The sequence below is a fragment of the Prionailurus viverrinus genome, chromosome E2 (genome assembly GCF_022837055.1).
Source record: "Prionailurus viverrinus isolate Anna chromosome E2, UM_Priviv_1.0, whole genome shotgun sequence".
Lineage (NCBI taxonomy): Eukaryota > Metazoa > Chordata > Mammalia > Carnivora > Felidae > Prionailurus > Prionailurus viverrinus.
Window position 1 is genome coordinate 56,187,142 of NC_062575.1, and position 19,724 is coordinate 56,206,865.

Here is a 19,724-nt window from a genome sequence, read left to right on the forward strand (position 1 = left end):
ATTAGAATTTCTAGGTCAAAGAGAAAATTTTAAATTGACTCAAGTTGCCTTCTAAAAAGGGACTAGCTAGGGGCACCTCGGTGGCTCAGTCCGTTAAACGGACGACTTCAACTCAGGTCATGATCTCGCGGTCCGTGAGTTCAAGCCCTGCGTCGGGCTCTGTGCTGACAGCCTGGAGCCTGTTTCAGATTCTGTGTCTCCCTCTCTCTGACCCTCCCCTGTTCATGCTCTGTCTCTCCCTGTCTCAAAAATAAATTTAAAAAAACTTTAAAAGAAAATAAAGGGAGTAGCTACTTAACATCTTCTAAGATTAAACCTCCCACGCCTAAATAGTAATAAAATTTTAAAGTGTGCTCTTTTTTTTTATTTGGGAAATGTGCAAAGTATCATCTCGTAATTTCATATTCTGCAATGCCCCACGGTCACCTTCATCTATCTTTGGAAGGAAACATACTCATTTGCACCTTCACTTCATCCCTTCCCGCTAGAGGTAGCTATGTATCTATCTACTCTCGGGGGGGGGGGGGGGGGGGGGCATTCGCATCTATTAGGAAGCTCCGCCCTATTGGCTTCGTCCCTTCAATGGCAGTCTTCCTGAAACACAACCGCCCTCTCCCCACACCCAAGATGTCAAGTGACCACTGCTTTTGTCAACTCTGTTACTGCCGCTTCTCCAAGACGTCTCAGGTTCTACAAACCTTTTCCCCCCGCCGTCGGTCGGGGCATGAGCCCATCTCAGCCGTACGGACACCTGCCTTTCTCTAAGATGGCCGCGCCCATGGTGCTCCAGTCTGACGTCGGCGCTCGGCCTTGCACAAGGGCGCTGCCATCTTTCTTCCCCTGACGGATAAATGTGCCTGGTGGCCTTAGGTAAACACCGGTCTCTGAAGTCTCACCTGGTTAGTACCGCTTTGTTGGTCATCCCTCGCACGGAGGAGGTGAAAACACTGAGGTGGCCAGTAATGATTTTGGCCTCCTCGCAGAGCCGCTCTGGCCCCTCCCGTTAGAAACGCCGGGGTGGGCGTGGCCGCTGACATCATAGAGCGGAGCCCGCCGTCGGAGCCCCGAAATCCCTCAGCGCCCTCAGGTCCTCGCGGGATTCGCTGGTTCCTGTGTATCCGAGTCCCTGGGTACTGCGAAGAAGGGCTTCCGACCAGGAAGTAGCTTCGGACGTGGGCGGCCTTTCGTCTCTACCCGCGGCGTTTGGAGAGGTACTGGTTCAGGTGAGTCGGGTTCTGGGCTTGGCTCGCCGCCTGTGGCGTCCGTGAAACGGGAGCGCGTGTGAAGGACCACCGTTGGGATTTTATTTGGGTTCAGTCATTGAGGAATCCGGGGTACTGATGGGGCCTTTGGGAATCGGTGATTAAGAGTCTGAGGAAATCGTCCACCGAGAGGCCGACTGTGTTAGGGTTCGAGGTCCACGTGGATCACGCTGCTTACGGGACCCGGTGCGTGAGAAGTGGGGTGGAAGGTTTTTTTCCGTGAACGCGTGTCTCGTCCAGGTTCGCGAGTTAATGTGGGGCTCCGTGTTAGAGAAGCCTGGGTTGGTTCAGTATGGCGTTTAATAGACGACTCACTCTCAGAGACTCCCGGCGGGCGCTGTCAGTGTTTGAGGAGGACCAGGGTCCTCGGAGAATCGGAAGGTTCAGGCTCAAACCCTGAAAGCCGTAAACAGACCTGAAACCTGCATTTCCCCAGTTAATCGAAACCCAGTTCGCTCCTTCAAGGTCTTCACGGACCTAAGAAAAAACTTTGCCTCCCACATCACCACTCTTCTCACTGTCTCCGCAAAATTCAGTGTGTTCGGGGTGAGCTAGTGATACATTTACTGCTAAAGATGTAGTTCTTGTTCTTGCCTTTAAGGGGGTGCCTGGGTGGCTCATTCCGTCAAGCGTAGGACTTCGGTTCAGGTCGTGATCTCATCGTTCGTGGGTTCGAGCCTTGCGTCGGGCTCTGTGTTGACAGCTTAGAGCCTGGAGCCTGCTTAGGATTCTGGGTCTCCCCCTCTCTCTCTGCCTCTCCCCTGCTTGCGCTTTCTCCCTCAAAAATAAATAAACATTTAAGAAATTTAAGTTTACTATACTTTGGGAGATTTTAGATTTTTTATTTTTATTTTCAACGTTTATTTATTTTTGGGACAGAGAGAGACAGAGCATGAACGGGGGAGGGGCAGAGAGAGAGGGAGACACAGAATCGGAAACAGGCTCCAGGCTCTGAGCCATCAGCCCAGAGCCTGACGCGGGGCTCGAACTCCCGGACCGCGAGATCGTGACCTGGCTGAAGTCGGACGCTTAACCGACTGTGCCACCCAGGCGCCCCGATTTTAGATTTTTTAAAGCTTTATTTATCGTTGAGGGAGGGAGCGCGCATGCGTGGGGGAGGGGCAGAGAGAGGAAGACACAGAATCTGAAACAGGCTCCAGGCTCCCAGCGGTCAGCCCAGAGCCCGACGCGGGTCTCGAACTCACGGACCGCGAGATCGTGACCTGAGCTGAAGTCGGACGCTTAACCGACTGAGCCACCCAAGCGCCCCGAGCACAATCCAGTTTTAAAGCATTTTCATCACTCTGAAAAGTTTTCTTGGTCTTCTATCCACTCCTTCTCCACTCCTACCCCCAGCCATGCACAACCACTGATCATCTTCTTGGGTCTATTAGTTTGCAATTTCTAGACATTTCTTATAAACAGAATCATAAAGTATGTATAGTCTTCTGTTGCCACCTTTTTTGATTGGCATTAAATTTTGGTCTATATTATAATTCTCACCAGGTTTTTCCCCTTTTCCCCAAGCGATTTATTGAGGCAAAATTGACTTACAGTAAGCCACAGATATTTAAGTCATATTGATTGGGGGACACCTGAGTGGTCAGTCAGTTAAGCGACTGATTCTTGATTTTGGCTCAGGTCATGATCTCATGGTTTGTGCATTCGATCCCCACGTGGGGCTCCGTACTGAGAGTGGCGTCTGGGATTCTCTCTCTTTCCCTCTCTCTCTGCCCCTTTCTGTCTGTCTGTCTCTCTCTCAAGATAAATAAATAAACTTAAAAAATCATATTGATTGGTATTTTGACATATATACTCATGAAAGTATCACCACCATGAAGATCATAAACACACCCCTCAGCACCAAATTTTCTTTATGCTCCTTTTTAATCTACCCCTCTCATACTTCCCCATCTCTCCCCAAGCCACCACTCATCTAGTTTTCATTACTATAGGCTAGTTTATATATTTTTAAGTTTTATGTAAATGGACTTATACAGGATGTGCTGGGGTTTTTTAAAATTATTTTTAATGCTTATTAAAAAAAACTTTTTTTTTTAATTTTTGAGAGAGAGTGGGAGCAGGGGAGAGTCAGAGAGAGAAGGACACACAGATTCTGAAGCAGGCTCCAGGCTCTGAGCTGTCAGTGCAGAGTCCCATGAGGGGCTTGAACCCACAAACTGTGAGGTCATAACCTGAGCCAAAGTTGGATGCTTAACTGACTGAGCCACCCAGGCGCCCCTGGCCACATTTGCTTTTTAAATGCACATTGTCCAGATCTTTGGAACCTTCCATATGTCCTGAATGGATGTGCCTGATAATCCACCTGCTTCTGAGGCATTGTGTCTTCTGCTTTTGCTTTCCCAACTCCCCTTTAATAGCCATGCCACTTCCGCTCCACAGAGGAAAGGCATACCTTTCACACATTTAGAACTCCCCTGCTTTATTGCCTTACGGTGTGAAAGCCTCGGGGGCACCAAATGAAGGAACAGTTGGAAATATTGGGGTCCTTTAAGGTAAGTGCATAGCAGCAGTAACAACACCTGGGCCCAGGGCGAATGTGTAGGCAAAGTCCGTTTGCTCTTTACCCCACAGGTCCTGGGTCCCCAGGAGCAAGAGAGGTCAAGCAAAGGAATGAGGGAAGAAAGAGGAAGTTCTTGGACTTGGCTATCATTGCTTCTGGGGAGAACTTCAAGGGGACACCAAGATTTCTGACTCTAAGAACTTCGTGGCAGATGCAGGAGACACCAAAGTCATAGAATCCTCGTTACTGCTTCCTGAGCACAGAAGAAAATGATCAAGGCCCAGGTAATTTTCTTTTGCTACATCTTTCCTGTGTTTTCTGACATATTTGTGGTGACCTGGAAAAAATCAATTCAACTAAAAGAAGTATAAATTGGGATACTTGGGTTCTAGGGAGAAATTAACTTAGACCCTAAATTCAAAAGCAGGGCAAAGTGAGATCAGGAATATATCACTCACAGGCGTCATCCTGAACGATGACATCGGAACACTGTGGGTTACATTAGCTGTCACTTTGCCTCTCGTATCTCTAACAGACATCACAACCAGATGGACATGAAAAGCTACGTGATGTCCACTGACTCTGTGGGGCAGGCAGACCAGTCTCTTGGGGGATTCAATAGTTTATGTCACCTAGGTCTTAGGAAATTTCGTCAGTGGATGTCTTGGGAGGGGATCATTGGGGTATATCCTCACCCAGAGCCTTCTGGTAAGTGGAAAAGCAGATTTTCTATGGCTGCCTCTTACTGAGGCACATTCCCTCCTCTGGGAATACGCCATATGCCAAGCAGAGCTCAGAGGATACAGTTCTTCAGAGCACCATAGTCTGGGGACCCAGGGACCCAACTTCATAGCAGTCTGGTTTTATTCAGGAATAAAACCACTGAAATGGCCTACGAAAGTGGAAAGGTTGCATGGCTTTCAAATGGTCCTCCATAAATAGGTAATTGAAGTGGAGTTTGAGTAGAGATTTGGCAGTAGTAAGTGGAAAGTGTGTTTCCCTATTAAGGGTTTGGATTGGGGCACTTGGGTGGCTCAAGTCAATTAAGCGTCCAACTTCGGCTCAGGTCATGATCTCATGGTTCGTGGGTTCGAGCCCCGCCTTGGGCTCTGTGCTGACAGCTCAGAGCCTGGAGCCTGCTTTGGATTCTATGTCTTCCTCTCTCTCTGCCCCTCCCCTGCCCACACTCTGTCTCTCTCTCAAAAATAAATAAATACTAAAAATAAATAAATAAGGGATACCAGGGTGGCTCCATTGGTTAAGTGTCTGACTTTGACTTAGGTCATGATCTTGCAGTTTGTGGGTTTGAGCCCGTGTCGAGCTCTGCTAACAGCTCAGAGCCTGGAGCCTGCTTTGGATTCTGTGTCTCCCTCTCTCTCTGCCCCTTCCACACTTGTGCTCTGTCTCTCTCTCAAAAATAAGTAAATTATAAAAATAAGTAAGTAAGTAAGTAGATAAATAAATAAACAAAATGAGTTAATCTAGGGGCTCAGTTGGTTAAGCATCTGACTCTTTTTTTTTAAGTCTTTTTATTTTGAGAGATAGCTCTCATGCATGAGCTGGGGAGGGGGCAGAGAGAGAGAGAATCCCAAGCAGGCTCCGCACTGTCAGTGACGAACTGAACTGTGAAATCATGACCTGAGCCGAAATCAAGAGTCAGTTGCTTAACTGACTGAGTCACCCAGGCCCCCCAAGCATCTGACTCTTGGTTTAGGCTCAGGTCATGATCTCACAGTTGTGATATGGAGCCCCTCATCAGGCTCATGCTGGGTGTGGAGCTTGCTCAGTATTCTCTTTCTCCCTCTCCCTTTGCCCCTCTCCCGTGAGCATGAGCACGAGCATGTGCTTGGCCTCTCTCATAGATAGATAGATAGATAGATAGATAGATAGATAGATACGTAGATAGGAAGGAAGGGAGGGAGGGAGGAAGGGTGAGTTAATCTAGACAAAGCATTTAGAACAGTGCCTGGTTGATAGAAAGCGGTATGTAATAGCATTCAGTGCCCCACAGCTTGCCAACACTTGTTGTTATGTTACCAAATTGTATATTTTTCAGTTTGTATGATCTAATATTCTCTTGCCTTATTTCATTTTGCATTTTCCTCATCAGTTGTGAGGGTCAGATACATGTCTCTTTGTTGCTTTTTTGGATTATTTCTTCTTTGCTCATTTTAAAAATTAGGGCCTCCTGGGTCTCTCAGTTGGTTAAGTGTCAGACTTCAGCTCAGGTCATGATCTCACCATTTGTAGGTTCGAGCTCCACGTTGGGCTCTGTGTGGACAGCTCAGAGCCTAGAGCCTGCTTCAGATTCTGTGTCTCCCTCTCTCTCTCTGCCCCTGCCCCAGTCACACTCTGTGTCTCTCTCTCTCAAAAATAAGTAAACATTAAAAAAATTAAAAAAAATAAAAGTTAACTTTTTTATCTTACTGATTTATATTATTTGTCTTGTGGTGTATTGATCCTTTTATATGTTGCAAATATTTTTCTAGAATTTTCCTTGTCTTTTAGCTTTTGTTCTTAATATTTTTCTCCATGCAAAAGTTTTATTTTTTTATTCAAATTAAAATGTGTTAGTCTTTTTCTTCATGGCTTCTTACTTGTGCTATAAACATTCCGTATTTTCTTCTATTCTTTCATAAGTTCTTTCTTTAAAAGTTTATCTCCCATATTCATTAAGTATTGATGCTATAAAATAAGAACATATATATATGTAAATCTCTGCCCCTGGTTCCTGTTAATACTTAGTCTTTTACCCTGGCTCATGCCCAAGAGTTCTTCTGAAACCCTTATAATTTCCTGGGTGATAGGAATGTCTGTCACTGGGCTCTTACATCTCTTGGAATTTTCTGGGTGATAGGACCATCTTTTGTTCTAATAAGGTGACTCTTGGTGTGGGCTCCTGGATGTCCCCTGTGGGGGCTGATCACTAGAAAGACCAAGCCATGATTAGAAGCGCAGAACTTGTAGCCCCACCCGCCATCCTCCTGAGAAGGGAGAGATACTGGATAATGAATTAGTAATTGATTATTAGATCATGCCCATGCAATGAGGTCTCCATAAAAAGCGCAAAAGTACAGGATTTGCAAAGCTTCTGGATTGGTAGACACATCTACATTCTGGTAGGGTGGTGTACCCCAGCTCCACAGGGACAGAAGCTTGTGGGTTTGGGACTTTCCAGACCTTTCACTAAGTGCCTCTTCATCTCAGCTGTTCATTCATATCCTTTTTTTTTTTTTTTTTTTTTTAATTTTTAAGTAAACTCTGCCACACGTGGGGCTCAAACTCATGACCCCAAGGTCAAGAGTTGCGTGTTCTACCGACTGAGCCAGCCAGGCTCCCCTCATTTGTATCCTATAAAATGTCCTTTACAATATAGTAAACGTGTGGGGTCTATGCCGACTCCAGGTGGTTGGTGGCAGAATTTCTTGGTGTGGAAAACCCACACATCTGGTCACTGAGGTGTTCTGTGTGAGTGTGTAAAGAAAAACAGAAGTGAGTTTTTCTCAGCTGCCTGACAAAATTACTCCAAAACTTAGCAACTTCAAACACCTTTTTTTAATCTCATACTTTCTGTGGTCAATAATTTTAACATGATTTAGCTAGACTGTGTTGTTTTTACTCATAACACCTTTGACACCGTATGAGGTTTTTTCCTCCTGACACCAGATATTGGATCTCTTCCAACGCCACTTCTCCAATTCTCTGACACTGAGTACCTGCAGTTAGCAACTGGTTACATGGATTTAAGGCTGCAGACCAGCAAGAATGCCCCCACTTCAGATGCCAATCACAAGTCTTGGTCTCCTGCACTGACTGATGGGCTCTAAATTTTTTTTTAAATGTGTATTTATTTTTTGAGAGAGAGAGAGACAGAGTGTGAGTGGAGGAGGGGCAGAGAGAGAGGGAGAAACAGAATCCAAAGGAGGCTTCAGGCTTTGAGCTGTCAGCCCAGAGTCTGATGTGGGGTTGGAACTCATGAACTGCGAGATCATGACCTGAGCAGAAGTTGGACGCTTAACTGACTGAGCCATCCAGGTGCCCCTGATGGGCTCTAAATTTATCACGGTTTCCATGGTCCCTTTCTCAAGACAGAGTGTGGGGGCCTGCAACCCTTCCAGGACCTCAATGTGCTAATGAGCTTGGAGGAAGCTTGCTGACCCTGTAGTTTTGGGGGTTTTGTGAAGATTTCGTTATGTGGACATGATGGATTAAATCATTGGCCACGTAAACTCCATCTCCAATCCTTCTCCCCTCTATGGAGGTTGGGAGGTGTGGCCAAAAGCTCAACCCTGTAATCATGGGTTTGTTCTTCTGGCATCCAGCCCTCATCCTGCAGTGGTGTGATAGCCTGGGCTACCAGTCATCTCATTAGCACACAAAAAACACTTAACACTGGAGATTCTAGGCATTTTCGGAGTTCTTTGTACTTGGAACCAGGGCCAAAAGCCAAATATTTTTTGTCATGTTGCTGCTGGGTACTTTGTTTCACATTCTTTCCTGAGCCTGTAATCAAGGTGTAAGCCAGGGTGGCGTCTGATCTGGAGGCTCAGGTGGGGAAGGATGCACTTCTAAGCTCACTTACTGGGTTTTTGGCAGGATTCATTTCCAGAAGGGCTGATCAAATGAGATCCTCAGTTCCTACCTGTCTGCTCGTATAAGATTCTTACTTTTTAGTTCCTTGCCACATGGGCCTCCCCAACATGCCCCTTGTTACATCAAAGTCATCAAAGGACAGGTTCTGTTAGCAAGATGGAATTCACACGCACAATTGTATGAGGTCACCTCTAAACCCGTGGAATTACCTGTGTGATTGGAGTATCTTTGTTATTCATCATGGGCCACGGGGACCACACTTTATAGTTTATGTCAATGAAGTGACTCATGTAGGCCCTAAATAATTTGTGCTAATGAGGTGACTCAAGACGGGACTGTCCATGCCAGAAGGACCAACCATGTGATTTGTGGCTTTGAACCAGGTGACCTCCAGGAAGGGGAAGGAACCTGGAGATTGAGTTCAGTGATGTAGTCTGTGTTTCAGTAAATCATGCATAAATCATGAGGCCTCAGTGAAAGGTATAGACTTTGCTTGGAGTTTTTTGGGAGTTGTGAATCTGAGGTTTGGAGTATTTAATTAGTTGTGAGTTTTTCAGCTTTTAGGTCTTTGGATACTGCTTCTCCAGTATTCCCTTTTATTTTTGAGAAACTATAAGCCGGTATACATCAGATCTTTTGACACTGTATGCTTATTAATCTCTTTCTTACATTAACCTTCTTTTCTGTGGTCCATTTTTGGTAATTTTTTCAGTTATATTCCAGCTTACTACAGTGTATCTAATCTGCTGTTTTCTGTCCACTGATAGATGTATGTGTATGTATGTTTGTCTATTAGAAGTTTCTTTTTTTCCCCCCAAATATTCCTAATCAACTTTAGTGGTCTTTTTGCATTAGATATACCTTGTATGGTTTCTCTTATTCTTTTACATTTATTAAAAATACTATCTTATAAACTGTGAATGTGGTCTGGTTGATGCTCATATTGGCTGTGAAGTTTTCTTGTAAAGTAAAAATATTTTATTTGTCCTGGTGTTATTTGCCTATTTTTAGTATTTGAAAATGGTGCTTATGTAGTCAACTAGTCTTTGACAAAGCAAGAAAAAATATCCAGCGTGGGGAAAAAAGCCTATTCAACAACTGGTGTTGGGAAAACTGGACAGCTACATGCAGAAGAATGAAACTGGACCACTTTCTTATACCATACACAAAAATAAATTCAAAATGGATGAAAGATCTAGATGTGAGACAGGAAACCATCAAAATCTTGGAAGAGAACACTGGCAGCAACTTCTTTGACCTTGGCCGTAGCAACTTCTTACTAGATACATCTCCAGAGGCAAGGGAAGTAAAAGCAAACATGAACTATTGGGACCTCATCAAGATAAAAATCTGCTGCACAGCAAAGGAAACAACCAGTGGAACTAAAAGGCAGTCTATGGAATGGGAGAAGATATTTGCAAGTGACATATCTGATAAAGGTTAGTATCCAAAGTCTATAAAGAACTTAGCAACTCAATACCCAAAAAACAAATAATCCAGTTAAGAAATGGGAAGAAGACATGAATAGACACTTCTTCAAAGAGGGCATCCAAATGACTAACGGACACATGAAAAGATACTCAGCATCACTCATCATCAGGGAAATACAGATCAAAACCATGATGAGATACCACCTCACACCTGTCAGAATGAATGGCTAAAATTAACAACACAAGAAACAATAGATGTTGGCAAAGATGCGGAGGAAGGGGAACCCTCTTACACTGTTGATGCAAATGCAAACTGGAGCAGCGACTCGAAAACAGTATGGAGATTCCTTAAAAAGTTAGAAATAGAACTACTCTATGACCCAGTAATTGCACTACTAGGTATTTACCCAAAGGATACAGAAATACAGATTCGAAGGGGCACATGCACCCCGATGTTTGTGGGAGCATTATGAACAATAGCCAAAGTATGGAAAGAGCCCAAATGTCCATCAACTGATGAATGGAGAGAGAAGTGGTATATATATGCAGTGGAATATTACTCAGCGATCAAAAAGAATGAAATCTTGCCGTTTCCAACTATGTGGATAGAGCTAGAGTGTATTATACTAAGCGAAATAATCAGAGAAAGAGAAATACCATATGATTTCACTCATGTGGAATTTAAGAAACAAAACAGATGAACATATGGTAACGGGGGGAAAAGAGAGCGAGAAGGAAACAAACCAAAAGAGACTCTTAATTTTTTTTTAATGTTTATTTATTTTTGAGAGAGAGAGTGCGAGCAGGGCAGGGGCAGAGACAGAGGGAGACACAGAATCCGAAGCAGGTTCCAGGCTCTGAGCTATCAGCATACAGCCCAACATGTGGCTCGAATTCAAGGACTGCAAGATCATGACCTGATCCAAGGTCAGACACTCAACTGACTGAGCCATCTAGGTGGCCCAAACCATAAGAGACTTTTAAGGATAGAGAACAAACTGAGGGTTAATGGAGGGAGTGGGAAGGTGGTGGGCTAGTTGGGTGATGGAAAGTAAGTAGGGCACTTTTTATGATGAACACTGGGTGTTGTAGGTAAGTGATGAACCACTGAATTCTTTTTTTTTTTTTTACATTTTTTTATTAAAAAAAAATTTTTTTTTCAACGTTTTTATTTTATTTTTGGGACAGAGAGAGACAGAGCATGAACAGGCGAGGGGCAGAGAGAGAGGGAGACACAGAATCGGAAACAGGCTCCAGGCTCTGAGCCATCAGCCCAGAGCCCGACGCGGGGCTCGAACTCACGGACTGCGAGATCGTGACCTGGCTGAAGTCGGACGCTTAACCGACTGCGCCACCCAGGCGCCCCATACATTTTTTTATTTTGATATACAGAGAGCAAGCTGGAGAAAGGCAGAGAGGAGAGAGAGATTCCAAGCAGGCTCTGGGCTATCGGCACAGAGCCCAACACGGGGCTCAAACTCTTGAACTATGAGATCATGACCTGAGCCGAAATCAAGAGTTGGACACTCAACCGACTGAGCCACCCAGGTGCCCTGTGATGAACCACTGAATTCTATTTTTGAGACCAATATCGCACTGTATGTTAAATAAAAAGTTGAAGGAAAAATAAATAAGTGAAAAAGAAAATGGTGCTAAAATATATAGAAAGATAGGATTTTGCTTCCACTAAAATGCATTTAAGAAAAGTATATAGGGGCGCCTGGGCGACTCAGTTAAGCCTCTGCCTTCGGCCCAGGTCATGAGCTCGCAGTTTGTGAGTTCAAGTCCCACATCAGGTGAGCTTGAGCCATGCATCGGGCTCTGGGTGAACTTGAGTCCTGCATTGGGCTTTGGGTAAACATGAGCCCTGCTTCAGGTGAGCCCCTCTCCTCTCTCTCTCTCTCTCTCTCTCTCTCCCTCTCTCTCTCTCTCTCTTCCTGCCCCTTGCTCACTTGCACCATCTCTCTCTCAAAAAAAAAAAACCAAAACACATATTTGGATGAGGCTTTGGTGATTACAACTTCCCTCATGCTTCTTCCATGTTGATAAAAGTAATTCACATCAGGGGCGCCTGGGTGGCTCAGTTGGTTGAGCATCTGACTTCGGCTCAGGTCATGATCTCGGGGTCCGTGGGTTTGAGCCCCGTGTTGGGCTCTGTGCTGACAGCTCAGAGCCTGGAGTCTGTTTCAGATTCTGTGTCTCCCTCTCTTTTCTGACCCACCCCCGTTCATGCTGTCTGTCTCTGTCTCAAAAATAAATAAACGTTAAAAGTAATTCACACTAAACAGGACTGTTGTCGTTACAGGAATTACTGACACTGGAGGACGTGGCTGTGGACTTCTCCCGGGAGGAGTGGCAGCTCCTGGCCCCCGCCCAGAAGGACCTGTACCGGGATGTGATGTTGGAGAACTACAGGAACCTGGTTTCAGTGGGTGAGGAGAACTCCCCTGTGTCACTTAGAGGTGCCTGGGCACTGGCCTTTCCTCTATCACTCAATGAAAGCTTTGCCATCGCTGTGGTCTTGAGAAGAGTCCAATGTTTGGTCCCCTTTCTTGACCCCAGACAGAGCGGTGTAATCTTTTCTATTCTGAAAGAGAATCTTTGCATGTGAGAGATTGGTCGTCTCTAAAATGTAGTATTTTCCCATCTTGACCTACTGTACCCAAGTCACTAAGCATCTAAGTCTTCTGTCATTTCTCATGAACAGGGTGTCAAGCTACCAAACGAGATGCACTCTCTGTGTTGGAACACAGAGACGAAGCATGGATGAAAGCAGAGGATGAAATCCAGGATAGAACCTGTGCAGGTGAGTGAGTGAGAACCTGCAAGGGGAATGGTGGAGGAAGTTACATTCTAGTCATGAAGACAAGGTGTCACAGCAGAGAGGGTATCTGAAGATACCTAAACAGCCCCTCCTCATACTCCTTTCCCCAGATGAGAACTGTTTTTCTTTGTGGCTGTTTAGCTTTAAATATGCTCCTTTTCTCTCCTTGGATCTTCCATTTATTTCATCTTACATCTTTATAATTTTCTTTTAAATTGGGATCATGTAGGGGGCGCCTGGGGGGCTTAGTTGGTTAAGCGTCCGACTTCTGCTTGGGTCACGATCTCATGGTTCATGGGTTCGAGCCCCACATCAGGCTCTGTGCTGACAGCTCAGAGCCTGGAGCCTTCTTTGGATTCTGTGTCTCCCTCTCTGTTCCTCCCCTGGTCACACTCTGTCTCTTTCTGTCTCTCTAAATAAACGTTGAAAAAAATTTTTTTTCAATAAATTGGGATCATATGATCAACAATAAAGAGTCAGCCCCGCTATGTCATCTTTAAAACACTTTTATTTCATACCGTTCTCATGAGAGAATTTGTTACTGTCTTTTTGCCTAGGAATTGGGAAGGTTGACAGTCATCTGCAAGAGCACTCTCAAAACCACAGATTTCTGAAGAGCCTTCAACAATATGGAGAACAGAGCGCATTTAGAAATGCTGTTCACCTGACCAAAATACATTTTGCCTTAACGCAAAATCATGTGTTTGACTTATGTAGAAAAGCTTTGAAATCAAGTTTAAGTTTAGTTAACCAGAAGAGAAGGTATGAAATAGAGAAAGCCGATGACTTTAATGGAGACAAGAAATCTTTTCTACGTGGTAATCATGAATGTTTGTATACTAGAATTGAATTCCCTGAATGTGCGAAACACATCAGCACTAAATTCCAAGTCTTTAAGCATCAGAGGACTCCTAACACGGAGAACTCCCAAGCATGCATCGAAGGTGAGAAAACCTGCATCAGGAAGTCCCGGCTCCTTTACCGTGAGGGCGGTCACAGAGGAGAGAAGCCCCACGGGTATGATCCGTGTGGGAGATCCTTCTCCAGAAATGTCATGTTCACTAAGCATCAGAAAACTCCTGCACCAGACAGAGTCTGTATAGCCAACGACTGCAGAAGAGGCGCTAGTGCGAAGAGCAGCCTCGCTGTGCCTCAGCAAACCCATACGGCAGAGAAGTCCTACATGTGTGGTGAGTGTGGAAAAGGCTTCACCATGAAGCGCTATCTGATCGCACATCAGCGAACTCACAGTGGAGAGAAACCTTATGTCTGTGACGAATGTGGAAAAGGCTTCACCGTGAAGAGCAACCTCATTGTGCATCAGCGAACTCACACAGGGGAGAAACCCTACCTATGCACCGAATGTGGAAAAGGCTTCACCATGAAGCGTTATCTTGTTGTACATCAGCGAACTCATACCGGAGAGAAACCCTATATATGCGGCGAATGTGGAAAAGGCTTCACTGTGAAGAGTAATCTCATTGTGCATCAGCGATCTCATACTGGGGAAAAATCTTACATGTGCTCTGAATGCGGAAAAGGCTTCACCACAAAGCGCACCCTCGTTATACATCAGCGAACTCACACAGGAGAGAAATCTTACCTATGTAATGAATGTGGAAAAGGCTTCACCACAAAGCGCACCCTCATTATACATCAGCGAACTCATACTGGTGAGAAACCCTATGAATGCAGGGAGTGTGGTAAAGCCTTTAGCCAGAAGATCTGCCTCATACAACATGAGAGATGTCATACAGGAAAGACTCCCTTTGTGTGTACTGAGTGTGGCAAATCCTATTCTCACAAATACGGTCTCATTACGCATCAGAGAATTCACACGGGGGAGAAACCCTATGAGTGCAGTGAATGTGGGAAAGCGTTCACCACAAAGTCGGTACTCAACGTCCATCAAAGAACTCACACAGGAGAGCGACCCTATGGATGCAGCAATTGTGAGAAAGCCTTCTCCCACTTGTCAAACCTTGTTAAGCATAAGAAAATGCACACGAGAGAAACGGGTAGATTCAGTCAGGTTGGAAATTCCTTTAACACAGAGTCGAGGCTCATTACTTAACGAGTGAACTCGTGCAAAACAAAAGCCCTTTGAATGTGATGCCTTCTGTGGCAACCAAGACTTCGTTAAACATCACTGTTTCTGGCAGATTGGAATGTCATTGTGTCCCTGCCTGTTGTCATATGTGTGCCCTGAGGAGATTAAAGAACTTGTCCAGGAGGTAAACCTGGTGAATAGAGTGAATGTGGTGCCTTCTGTGATCCTTACCCTGTATTTTCTGTCAATGAAAACATGTTGGAAAAACTCATGCATTGAGCATGGAGATGCCTTGAGCAAAACTTGCTAGCTTCATTATATTCTGAGAAGTGGATACTGAGCCAAATTCTGTTGACTACAGAGACTAGGAAGGCCTTCAGTGGGAAGGTAGATTATTATCAGGGATCGTCGTAGATCATCAGTGAGCTTATTGTTCATAGAAATACCATTTTAAAGAAATTCATGTTGACCATGACCATGGGAAAGCCTTTACCCAGAAAGAAGACCTCAGTGAGTGTCAAGAGTCCACACTGGAGAAAAACTTTAGGAGGACAGTATGACAGGATGTCAGTGATACATCCTGCCTTGTTTGGTCAGGTATCATACAGAAATTAAAACTATGAACATGCTAAATGTAGAGCACCTTTAGTCAGATATCAGAGAACTTGTGAAGGAATGAAGTCCTGTAAAAGTGGAAAATATTTGAATGCCTTTTTTAAAAAAGTTTTTTTAATGTTTATTTTGAGAGAGAGGGTACAAGTGGGGGGGGGACCGGGGGGGGGGGAGCGGGGACAGTGGACCCAAAGCCAGCTTTATGTGGACAGCAGAGAGCCTAATGCGGGGCTCGAACTCGCAAACTGTGAGATCATGACCAACTAGGCCAAAGTTGGACGCTTAACCAAGTGAGCCACCCAGGTGCCCCTGTTTGAGTGCTTTTAAATATTGCAAGTCTGACCTCATTGTATACATCAGGTAATTCACCTGATGTGCATTTTCAGATGATACTTGGGAACCCTTTTCTAGTTGCCTTGTCACTGATTCCATAGTTTTAAAAGTTAGTCTGCTTTCTTCATCATTGACTAATATTTATTGTTCTATGGAGTGTTCTAGGACTACCCTGTATTATATGATTTGTAAATTTAGTATTTTGAAGTATTTTTTTTATTAAAAAAAAATTTTTTTAACGTTTATTTTTGAGACAGAGAGAGACAGAGCATGAACGGGGGAGGGTCAGAGAGAGAGGGACACAGAATCTGAAACAGGCCCCAGGCTCTGAGCGGTCAGCACAGAGCCCGACGCGGGGCTCGAACTCATGGACCGTGAGATCATGACCTGAGCTGAAGTTGGACGCTTAACCGACCAAGCCACCCAGGCGCCCCGAGTATTTTGAAGTATTTTAAAAGGAAACTTTTAAATTTATGATACCAGATATTTGTACTTGCTTAACTCAGTTTTTACTTATGACCAGATATTTTATAAAACCACCTTCCAAGTTTTTTTTTTTAATTTTGTTTTTTAATGTTTATTTACTTTTGAGAGAGAGAGAGAGAGAGAGAGAGAGACAGAGCACAAGCGGGGGAGGGGCAGAGAGAGAGGAGACACTGAATCTGTAGTAGGCTCCAGGCTCTGAGCTGTCAGCACAGAGCCCACTGTGGGGCTCAAACTCACCAATCAGGAGATCGTGACCTGAGCCAAAGTTGGATGCTCAACCGACTGAGCCACCCAGGCACCCCCAAGTTATTTTTGAAAATGTTTAATTTGAAATCATTTTAACTTAGAAGAAATTGCAAGATAGTCCAGAGACTTCCCTAGTATCCTTTACCTAATGTCTCCCAGTATGTAAACCACATTTTGTTGTTGAATCTAGGAAAGTGACATTGGTAGTGTACTGTTAGCTAAACCCTTAACCTTATTTGGATTTCATTAGATTTTCATAGTTTTTGTTTTGTTTTGTTTTTTTAGGTTGTAATTCTAAGCAGCTTTATTACATTATAGAGAGTGATGTAAACCACTACCACAACCAGGATGTAAAACTGTAATCAACACAGAGTCTCTCCCTTTTTATGTTCATACCCTTTATCCAGACCTACCTCCTGCAACCACTTACATTTTCCATCAGTATAACCGTGTAATTCTATGAATGCTATAAAAATCATTTTTATAACTGGATTTTATATATTTTGTAGATATATTGTATTTATATAATTTTATAATTTTGATAAAGGTTATTACAATATTATTGACTATGTACAAATTTATAATTTTTTATTAATAGGGAGCATGTAAACTTTTCATGTTTTTGTCATTTGCAAATTGCTCTGAAGACTTACTTGAGTTGCTGGATGGTTTTATTATTGTGAGTAGTACACATACAAATGTGTCATTACTGACACATTTTATTAGTAATACACATGACCAGTTTATTTATCCCTTTATTTTTTTTAATTTCTTAAATTAAAAAAAATTTTTTGAGAGAAAGAATGCACGTGAGCAGGGGGCAGAAAGGTAGAGAGATGGAGAGAGAAGCGGGGCTCACCTGCAGCGCAGCACGAGTTCACCCAAAGTGGGTCTCGGGCTCACCGATTATGGGGCTTGAACCCATGAACCGTGAGATCATGACCTGAACTGAAATCTGAAGCTTAACTGACTAAGCCACCCAGGTGCCCCTTTCCCTTCACTCGAGATTTCCTGGTTTCAACTGTTGTAAAGATGGTATGAAATCTGCATACGGGGCTTTGTGTGAACATAAATTTTAATTCCTCTACAATAAATATTCAAGTGTATGATTGTTGGAATGTATGGTAAGTTGTGTTTAGCCTTTTAAGAAACTAGTCTCTTCCAATGTCCCTGTGCTCTTTTACATTCTCACCAGCAGTGTATGAAATACTGTTCCACATCCTCTCCAGCACTGGGCATTCAGTATACTTGGCCTTGAATAATGTAGGGGTTAGGGGCACTGACCCCCACGCAGTTGAAAATCCACATATAACTTAACTGCTAATAGCCAACTGTTGATCGGGAGCCTTACCAATAACATAAATAGTTGCTTAACACATATTTTGTATATTATATGTATTACATACTGTATTCTTAAAGTAAGCTATAGAAAAGAATGTTAAAATCAGACTTTTGGGGAAGAAAGAAAAATACCATATGATTTCACTCATACATGGAATTAAAGAAACAAATGAATAAAGCAAAAAAAAAAAAAAAAAAGACCAAAAAACCAGACTGTTAAATATAGAGAACAATCTGAGGGTTACTAGGAGGGGAGGTGGGTAGGGGAATGGGTAAAAACATGGGGATTAAGAGTACACTTATCATGGTGAGCACTGAGTAATTTATAGAATTGTTGAATCACTGTATTGTACACCTAAAATTAGTATAACACTGTATGTTAATTATATTGGAATGTTAAAAAATTTACAAAGCCTAAGAAAAACAAAAACAAGGAAGAGAAAGTACATTTACAGTGCTTTACTGTAAAAATAAAAAAAACCCCTGCATATAAGTGAACCCATGCAGTTCAACCCCACGTTGCTCAAGGGTCAGCTGTAGATTTTATTTTAGCCATTCCACCAGCAGCGTAGGAGAGACTCAGTCGCTCTCCATCCTCACCAGCACTTGGTATTGTCGTTATATTTTACATTAACCATTTTATTAGGTATATAGTAGTAACCGATCTGGAGCTTAACTTGGGTCTCCCTAATGGCTAACGATATTCCACACATCATTATTACTATTATTACAGACTTATTTATCTTATAACTGGAAGTTTGTACCTTTTGATCACCTTCACCCATTTCATCCACATCCCACCCCCACCCCTGCCTGTCACAACCAAATTTTTTTCTGTATCTAGGAGTTTGGTTTTTTTTTTTAGATTCCATATATAAATAAGATCATACACTATTTGTCTTTCTCTGATTTATTTCACTCAGCATAATACCCTTAGGATCTATTCATGAGTCATATATGACAGGATTTTCTTCTTTTCTTTTTTTTTTTTTTTTTAAGTTTATTTATTTTGAGAGGGCACAATTGGGGGCAGGTCAGAGAGAGGGAGAAAGAGAGAATCCCAAGCAGGCTCCACGCTGTCAGTGCAGAGCTCAACACGGGGCTCAGCCTCACAAACCGTGATATTGTGACCTGAGCTGAAGCCAAGAGCTGGATGCTTAACCAACTGAGCCACCCAGGTGCCCCACGGTTTTCTTTTTTATGGCTGAATATTCAATTGTGTGTGTGTGTGTGTGTGTGTGTGTCTGTACCACATTTTTTTTTTTTAATTTTTTAACGTTTATTTATTTTTAAGACAGAGAGAGACACAGAGTATGAATGGGGGAGGGGCAGAGAGAGAGGGAGACACAGAATCGGAAGCAGGCTCCAGGCTCTGAGCCATCAACCCAGAGCCTGACGCGGGGCTCAAACTCCCGGACCGCGAGATCGTGACCTGGCTGAAGTCGGACACTTAACCGACTGCGCCACCCAGGCGCCCCTGTACAGTGCTTTACTTTAAATCCATTCGTTTGTATAGGACACTTAGGTTTTGATGCATGGCTATTGTAAACAATACTGCGGTGAACGTGGGGGTACGGCTGTGTTTCTGAAACAGTGACTTCATTCCATTTGAGTGGATACAGGAGAATTGGTGGATCATATTGTAGTTTTGTTTTTAATTTTTTGAGGAACCTCCGTACTGTTTCATAGTGGCTACACCAGTTTACAGTATGTCTGTAGGTTGTTCATGAAGAGACATCTCTGATTTAACAAATCACCTACTGGTGTACATTCATACTGGTATTCGTTTCTTTTGACTGCATTACAAAATTACTTTCCTAAAAGTTAATGTCTAAAGACAAACATTTACCAATTCTGTTGTGTGGGTCTAGGGTTGGATTGTCTAGTGTGGGCTGTCTGGACTGGGGCTGCACAAGCTAGGTGGCTTTTTTTTTTTTTTTTTTTTACACGTCTAAGTGTCACTGGAATGGATGGGGTCATTCACAATCTCATGCTGCAAGAGGCTAGCCTGGGCTCTAGTATA

General features: G+C 43.5%; 1 protein-coding gene across 1 annotated transcript in view; it reads left to right on the forward strand.

Annotated features, from left to right (window-relative positions):
* The window catches only part of LOC125153802 (zinc finger protein 432-like), a 36,426-nt gene extending 20,991 nt beyond the window's left edge, over nucleotides 1-15,435 (forward strand). The window contains 3 exon segments of the mRNA XM_047837324.1: nucleotides 13,806-14,637; nucleotides 14,639-14,690; nucleotides 14,692-15,435. Of these exon segments, the coding sequence (XP_047693280.1) occupies nucleotides 13,806-14,637; nucleotides 14,639-14,690; nucleotides 14,692-14,871 (1,064 nt within the window). The 3' untranslated portion in view covers nucleotides 14,872-15,435.
* Nucleotides 15,436-19,724: the final 4,289 nt, after the last annotated feature.